The sequence below is a fragment of the Leopardus geoffroyi genome, chromosome D3, assembly GCF_018350155.1.
Source record: "Leopardus geoffroyi isolate Oge1 chromosome D3, O.geoffroyi_Oge1_pat1.0, whole genome shotgun sequence".
In the NCBI taxonomy this organism is placed as follows: domain Eukaryota; kingdom Metazoa; phylum Chordata; class Mammalia; order Carnivora; family Felidae; genus Leopardus; species Leopardus geoffroyi.
This window is the reverse complement of record NC_059339.1, coordinates 9,836,477-9,845,000: the sequence shown is the minus strand read 5'-3', so window position 1 is coordinate 9,845,000 and position 8,524 is coordinate 9,836,477. Positions and strand designations below refer to the sequence as shown.

Genomic DNA, 8,524 nt, shown 5'->3' with positions numbered 1-8,524 from the left:
GAGTGAGAGCTCACGTGTGTGTGCAAGTAGGGAAGCGGCAGAGAGAGAGAGAGAGAGAGAGAGAGAGAGAGAGAGAGATTGATTGAGAATCCCAAGCAGGCTCCATTCTCAGCTTGGAGCCCTCATGTGGTGCTCAAACCCATGACTCTGGGATAATGACCTGGGCCAAAACCAAGAGCTGGCTGCTTAACTGACTGAGCCACCCCAGGCATCCCTTAAATTCATTTAAATTCCCTTACATTCTTCAGTTTTACCTTAGGACCTGGTTCTTTTCACTTTTTTATCACCTTACTTATATATCCATACTATCTGGATTTCATGTAACTTTATGATCTACTCTAATATATATGAGGGCAAATTCTACATAGCCATTCTTTTTCAGAATTTTCTTGGCTGTTATCTCCCATTATGTTTTCTATTAGAACTTAGAAAACTCTTATTTCTGTTATATTTCTGTTGTTAACATTAGAGGAAATCTCAGTGACATATAGAGAAATGAAGTTTTGGTTTCTTTCATCTTCTTTAGTGTTCCAGAAGAGTACCAGCCTGAAGTTGAGTAATAACCAACTAAGATATTTTCTGTTGGTTTTTCCATCTCTGGTTCCCCATTTAAAAAAATGCTTGTCATTGTTTCTGAATTAGCATTATTTGGTGCCAATTAAATTTACCTTGCTTTAGAGAGACTGTCTTAATATCCAAAACTGTATCCATCCCTGTTACTATTTATAGCATTAAGTAAAACTATAGCATGAAGTTAATATAGCTTATGTGATATGAGTGAAGGAAATATTTTTGATAATCTTTCATCTTTTAAAAAATCTTTTTTCCAGCCACCAATCTTTACCAGTTTCCAAGACTATGTTACTGGGCTTCAGACTTTAATTTCCAATGTTGTGGATCACATTAAAGGGCTTGAAACACATCTAATTGCACTTAAACTTGAAGAACTTATTTTAGAAGACACTTCTCTCTCGCTGGTAAGAGACTGTAGGCGATCAGCAATAATAATCTTAAAGGTCACAAACTTGAAAGAATGTCACATTGCTTCATGTGGTTGGGCTTTGCTGGGTATCTTTGAGAATGTTAATAAGTAGATAAATACAGTTTTATTGAGCTCGCTGTTGTTGGGTAAATGCTCATAGAAATACAGTGATCGAAAAACCTGGCTTTAGAGAGATATATTCAAAAACTACTTTAAATTGGAGATATGATATATGCACAGAAATGGAACGGGCCAGAAAGAGTCTCACTGGAGAGGGGACATTTGAGGATTAGTAAGTTTTCAGTAGGCAGACTGGAATGGATGAAAGGAATCTGAAACAGAAGGCACAGAGCAGAGGCAGAAAGGTAAATTGTGTGGGGCACCATGAGTCCGTTGGCAGAGCTAGAGCACGTGGTATGTGGGAAGCACTGTCCACTACAAAGATGACAGGCACAGTAGGCCACTGTTGATGGTTGTGTGGTTGTTGTTAAAGGATCTGTCTGCCCTCTGACATGAGGAATAAGATTGCTCATTTTGAGTATTCTATTTTTTTTTTAATTTTTTTTTTTTTTTTACTGTTTATTTATTTTTGAGACAGAGAAAGAGCATGAATGGGGGAGGGTCAGAGAGAGAGGGAGACACAGAATTTGAAACAGGCTCTGGACTCTGAGCTGTCAGCACAGAGCCCGACATGGGGCTCGAACTCACGGACCGCGAGATCATGACCTGAGCTGAAGTTGGACACTTAACCAACTGAGCCACCCAGGCGCCCCTCATTTTGAGTATTCTAAAGGTTATCTTTAACTTTGGGCTACTTTAGATTTTTCGAGCCTTGACTCTGTCCTCATCTTTTGACCTTGGGAAAGTCGCTTACCCTCTCTGGGCCTCAGTTTCTTTATCTGTATAATGAAAATCATAATACCTATTTTATAGGATTATAGTGAGCAAAATAATAATGGCCTTATATTGCCTATTTTTGTTGAAGTCATGATGCATATACTGAGCAGCATCAGTCACCAAATATAGGATCCATATAGTGCTATTTATCTTTTGGGTAGAAACAAATTTTTTTTTAATTCGGTTTCCACTAGGTTTACTTCTTTATTCTTTCTTTATTTTTTAATGTATTTATTTTTGAGAGAGAGAGAGAGAGAGAGAGAGACATAGAGTGTGATAAGGGGAGGGCCAGAGAGAGGGAGACACAGAATCCGAAGCAGGCTCTGAGCTGTCAACACAGAGCCCACGTGGGGCTCAAACTCATGAACCGTAAGATCATGACCCGAGTCAAAGTTGGCCACTTAACAGACTGAGCCACCCAGGCGTCCCTCTTTCCTTCTTTTCTTTCTAAACTTGAAACAACTATCCACTTTTCCTCTTCCGTAGGGGTATCCACTGAAACTGGTCTGTGCCTAGACCTTTTAATGTAACCTTAAAATATACGCTAATAGCTGTTAGGTTTTTGAAAGTAAATGATGCATTGTTTTATTCTGAAACTTGGCTTTTTTTTCACTTAACCTTATATTCAAGAGATTTGTTAAGGCTAATGCATATACATCAGTTTTGTTCTTTTAAACAACTGTATGACATTCAAATATGAGTGCATCATAGCCATGGGATATTTTAGTTTTTTTGTTTTTTTGAGAGAGAGAGGGAGCACATGAGAGCAAGTAGGGGAGGGGCAGAGGAAGAGGGAGAATCTCAAGCAATCTCCACACCCAGCATGGGTCTTGATCTCACAACTGTGAGATCATGACCTGAACCCAGATCAAGAGGTAGACACTTAACTGACTAAACCACCCAGGTGCCCCTTAGGTTGTTTATATATATTTACTTTTACTACAGTACTGAATGAAATGTATTTTATATACCTTCTCTTATGCACATGTGTACTTCCAAGATAGATTAGGTCTTGAGTAGTAGTATTATTTGGCTATAGGGTATGCTTACTTGATTTCTTCAGGGTTTTGCAATACTGCCAATTTCATGTAAGCCTGATTAGTTCTTAGCCAGCTTCCTTTTTTCTCTGTTTGAACATTCCATCCCTTTATTTTTTGTAAAATGTGCAGCAAGTATTTAACTCACATATTTGAGTAGGTCTCAGAAAGCTTTGTTCTTTTCTTTCTTTTTTTTTTTTTAAAGCTGTTTGGTCTGTGGAACCAATGGACTTTGTCAATATAGAGGGAGACCTATCAATATTATCGCTAGAAAAGGTGGCAGAGGTAAATTTGATGCTTTTAAGAAGTGGGTATGATAATGTCCAAATTAATAATAAATTTCCATTTTTGTTTTCTGATGAAATAATCAGAAATATTAATTTTTCCATTTTGTATAGCCCATAACAAAATATTAGTGATTTTATGTTCAAACTACTTAGTAGTAAATTTTCTACCTTTTTTCTATATGAAAGATAATAATCAGAAATCTCAGTTTTTTCACTTTGTATAATTAAAACAGAGAATACTGATGGAAGAATTAAAAGAATAATAATGCTAGAGGCTCCTGGGTGGCTCAGTCAGTTAAGCATCTGACTTTGGCTTAGGTCATGATCTCACAGTTCATGAGTTAGAGCCCTATGTCAGGCTCTGTGCTGACACCTCAGATCCTACAGCCTGCTTCGGATTCTGCGTCTCCCTCTCTTTCTGCTCCTCCCTCACTCACACTCTGTTTCTCTCCCTCAAAAATAAATAAACATTAAAAATTAAAAAAAAAAGTAAAGCTAAAGTAATAGCGTTAGTGAAAAATCACATGGAAAAATGTACATCTCTGATGAGCTTTAGCCTTCTTTGCATTTTTTGAAACTGAAAATGACCCACTGTATTCTGATGAAGCTTGCCATGAGACCAAAGGTAATGGTAATTTTTTTTTTTTAATGTTTATTTATTTTTGAGAGAGAGTGCATAAGTGGCGGAGAGGCAGACAGAGGGGGCAGAGGATCCGAAGTAGGCTCTGTGCTGATAGCAGTGAGCCCGATGCAGGGCTCAGACTCACAAACTGCAAGACCATGACCTGAGCAGAAGTCTGATGCTCTACCAACAGAGCCATCCAGGAGCGCCAGGAGCGCCATTGGTAGTTTTAACATCTGTGAGAGGAACTATAATCTGGGAGAATGCTTTCAGAGCAAGACCACTAATTCTTGTCTCGTTTGTAGGAAGAGAGAAAATTTTCAAAGACTGTGCAAGGGAAGGTGCAGAGCAGTTATCTACACTCACTTCTGGAAATTGGTGAGCTGCTGAAGAAAAGACTGGAGACCACAAAGAAACTAAAAATTTAAGCAAGTGTGAACCACAGGCATCAATGACTCTGCAGCAGAAAATGACATCATCTTCCCAGGCAAAAGCGACATCTGGTTGACCATCATTTTAATCCAGAACTTCCTCATAAAATGCATGAAGGACTTTGATTGTGAATTAATTTTTTAGGTATTAAATGTATACAACTGATTAAATTATTGTATATAAACCGGAAGCAGGACCCTTATCTGGGTTTGACCACTTTTTATACATGTTCATATGCATATGGCAGCCACAAGAGAACCCCACTTTTCTTCTTTCCTTCCATCACCAGAAACATCTGGTGGGGGGGGGGGGTGTCCTATAAAAGCAGCAATAGAAATTAAGCATAAAGCATTGACCTCAGAGCAGCTGAATGGCCCTACCATTATAGCAGTGGGTGTTTGGTCTGGTTCTTGAGCCTTAGGAAGCAGAAAGCAGTGGAGGGGGACCATGGCTGGGAGCAGGCCCTCTTTCCTTTCCACATTAGTTTAGTTTTGAGGTTTCCTCAGCTGCTTTGCTCCCACAGAATCCAAAGCAGGTACCCAAAGGGCCGTAGGTACCCAAAGGGCCTCAGATGAAATTTGGCATAGGCACCTGTCAGTGAAGGGTGCCCCTCAGAAGACCACAGGCACTCAAGTGTTTGGCTTAATAGTCTAATAGCCAAGACATCCCCATCCTAGCTCCTGTGAGAGTTAAATCACAAATAGGCTTGTGTTAACTTACGGCTGTATGGAGGGGAAAGCAGTGCAGGCCACTTACGGGCCTGCTGAGTACTAGCTTGCTGTCTTTCATCCATCTTTGGGAAAGATGGGAATCACTGTTTTAAAGAAGAGAGGTGTACATAATTTCTGCAGGCGAGTCTAATACCAGTGTCATTGGTTTTGTGAGATATATATATATGTATATGCTTTTACATATATATTTTCAAGCATATATATATATGCTTGAAAATAAAGATTTAATACTTTAGTGTTTTTTAAGTGGGGAGTTTGGGGAGGAAGGAAGGAAGGAAGGAATGTATATTATGGACTTAATCTAGGTTTTAAGTTTTAGGCTGGCAAAAGAAATGTTATCCATTGGGTTTGACTTTCAGTCTGCTTTCTTCAAACTTGAGAATTGCACCAGGGTGGTGTTTACATTGTACACCTGGAGCTCCCCAAGACTGTAGCTTCAGAGGTCGGTCTGACAGAAAAGATAAACATTGCTCTTGAAAATGTTATACAGTTTATACAATTACTTTGATAAGTTTTTGTGTTTGAATCTGTGCTTCTGTTTTTGGTCTTTGTTACTCAAATACCATTAAGTTAATAATTCTGTAAGAGCAAAGACATGAGTTTGATGAGGAAATTCAAGCATCTGATGGAGGACTGATTGGTCTTGAGGACCTTACAGATCATTTCCAATGCTTCTCCAGTGAAACGTGATACTTTTTTTCTTTTAAAAGCAACAAAAGAGAGCTCGGAAAATCTCTGTATGCAAAACAATTGTATTTTGTCCCCTCATCTTGACTTTCTTAGATTCACAATTTGATAGGATGATAAATAACTGTTTAAACTTCCAAGGAAATTTTTTAGAAAATTACAAAATTATCTGTTCAAAATAAGACTTGCTGGAAATCCTAGTCCATCAAGTAGTTTCAAGAAGTTATTTTTTGATCTAAGTTGGTATCCACAGCCGTCATACCCCATCCCAAAAGGAAGAACTGCCTTGAACAAGATGAACTGAAAGTTCTAATTGATTCCAAATCTAATTTAAGGACAACATATCATAATTTTGTAAAACTATTGCCTATTTAGATGGAACTTGGTGTGTGTATGGGGGTGGGGGATGTGTGTATGACGTGTTCTTGAAATGATGCTTCTTTGAATATCCAAAAATACTGTACATAGAAATAGAAATGCTCTATGAAACAAGTCTATTAACTGACCATGGTCAATCTAGCATATGTGTGCTCAGTGAGCTGGCTTTGGTCCTCAGGGACAGTGCTTGACTCCAGTGGTCTACCTAACTAGTCTTTTGCCTAGGGGCACCTGGGACCTCTACTGGTTTTAGTGACAAATAATGTTACGTCGAGGTTATGCTTCTTTTGTTACTTGCTGATTTTCCTACTAAATGTAGCATTTCAATTAGATCCAACCTCTTACATTTTGAGATAATTGTAAAAAGAATGAAATTATGCAGAAATGGCCAATATCTTTTATTGATCTGTTCTTTTGGAAACTGTTATGCACTATAAATTGTGTACAGTTAAAAAAAAAAAATATATATATATATATATTCTTACATGAGTAAAAAGCACCCTCTCCAGCAATTGTATGTCATTGGTATTTGAAGAGAATTCCCAAATAACCCATTGCTGCTGCTGCTGTTTTTGGTTTGTGTGGGGGTTTTTTTTTTTGTTGTTGTTGTTGTTGTGTTTGTTTTTGTGTGGTAAATTGATATTTAAAAAAAAGAAAAAACACGACTACTGTTTACAGACTGAAAAATTACTGCTTTTTATACTACTGAGATCCTAAGTTAAGACTCTCCAAAGCAAACATTTGGTTTAAATCATTTATCTGATGTGGATAAAACATAGAGAAATTTTTAGTGTCCTCCACATAATGGAAAATGTACAAATGCCTAGCTGTGTTGCCCATCAATTTTGTATATTTTCATAATTTTAATTGTTCAAAATTGCATTATATTTTGCAATCACTATGTTCAACCTGGATTTGTCTTTCATTTAAACTTTTAATATAAAAAGGGGTTTCAATGTATCTATGGCCTTGTTATTGAAACTCTTCCTACTTATTTGATGTCATTTATTAATATGGGAAGTATATATTCTTCCTTCTTCAGTACTACGTGAAGCATACATAGCAAATTAAACTAGATGGGTTAATTTATATAAACACTTCCATCTTAAGTTGCCTATCTGCCTGGGTCATTTCTGTTCAGATTCCTAGAAGCCACAACTTTTTTTTTTTTTTTTTTTTTTTAAGATTTTAAGTAATCTCTATACCCAACGTGGGGCTTGAACTCACAACCCTGAAATCAAGAGTCATATGTTCCACTGACTTACAGGTGTCCTGAAGCCACAACCTTTTAAATGGTGTAATTCATCTCAGTTTTGTACTGAGAGTTACATTCCTCGGCAAAATTGTAGTATTTGTGAATTTAAAATTTTTATTTCAAGGCTACTAGTCTTTTTGTTTAAAAATAGTACCTCATGCTAGCATTCATGAATTCAGCATATATGAATTGAATGCTTCTTTACAATGTGCCAGATTCCATTTTAGGCTGTGTTGATAGAATGGTAAATGATAGTGTATGTCCCAGTTAGTGGCCAAGGTGGAGGAGAAGATAAGAAATACAAACCTTAGTTTGTAAGCCCTGTTTTAAGTAAGTCAGGATATGTGATAACCTGAATCATGAGTAGAGCCCTCTGACCCGACTGATGAAGAGTCAGCCACCAAAAAGGGAACCCAAGTGGAGAGGCCCCATGGCAGGAACTACTGACCATGTTTCAATGACTGGGGGGAAAAAATGGGCTCAAGTGCTGGGTTTAAAGGAATGGAAAGGGGGAAGGAACTGAGGTAGAAAATACAGTTGGGGGCAGGGGGATCCAGAGCAATCAGAACTTTTTAGTCAGGGGAAGGAATGAGATTTCTAAAGTTAGCGGGAAGTTACTACAAGATTTCAGGCAAACTGATGACATGATTTATCCAAGCACTTGGGCCCACAGGCTGGGATCCAAAGTTGACACACACTGACAATACAGTGGAAAGAGGAGCTCCTAGTTTCCTTTGTGTCCAGTAATATTAAATGCCCTTGTCTGGGCCCTGAGAAAAATGTTTTCGCCTGCTACTCCATCCCGATGCTGTTTCCCTTTTAACAAAAGGTGTGTAATTGGATATACCTCACTGCCACTTTCAACCTTACCTAAAAGGTGGGCTCAGGTTTATACTTTTTTCTTGTTCTTTTTTTTTTTAGATGCTGTCACTGCCTCGATGCAGAGATGTATTTCATAGTAATAACTGGAAGGTAAACAACCATGAGCCAAATATTTATAAAAATTATTCGTGGTGGGAATGTAAGCTGGTGCAGCCACTCTGGAAAACAGTATGGAGGTTCCTCAAAAAACTAAAAATAGAACTACCCTACCACCCAGCAATTGCACTACTAGGTATTTATCCAAGGGATACAGGTATGCTGTTTCAGAGGGACATATGCACCCCCATGTTTATAGCAGCACTACCAACAATAGCCAAGTATGGAAAGAGCCCAA

The 8,524-nt window shown here is 38.0% G+C and overlaps 1 protein-coding gene across 2 annotated transcripts in view; it reads left to right on the top strand.

The window, feature by feature from the left end:
- The window catches only part of NAA25 (N-alpha-acetyltransferase 25, NatB auxiliary subunit), an 80,585-nt gene extending 73,423 nt beyond the window's left edge, over positions 1 to 7,162 (top strand). For both annotated transcript variants that reach the window (XM_045456982.1, XM_045456983.1), the window contains 2 exons: positions 831 to 977; positions 4,131 to 7,162. In XM_045456982.1, coding sequence (XP_045312938.1) covers positions 831 to 977; positions 4,131 to 4,253 — 270 coding nt within the window. In that variant the 3' untranslated portion in view covers positions 4,254 to 7,162. The remainder of the gene's footprint in view (positions 1 to 830; positions 978 to 4,130) is intronic.
- The last annotated feature ends 1,362 nt before the right edge of the window (positions 7,163 to 8,524 follow it).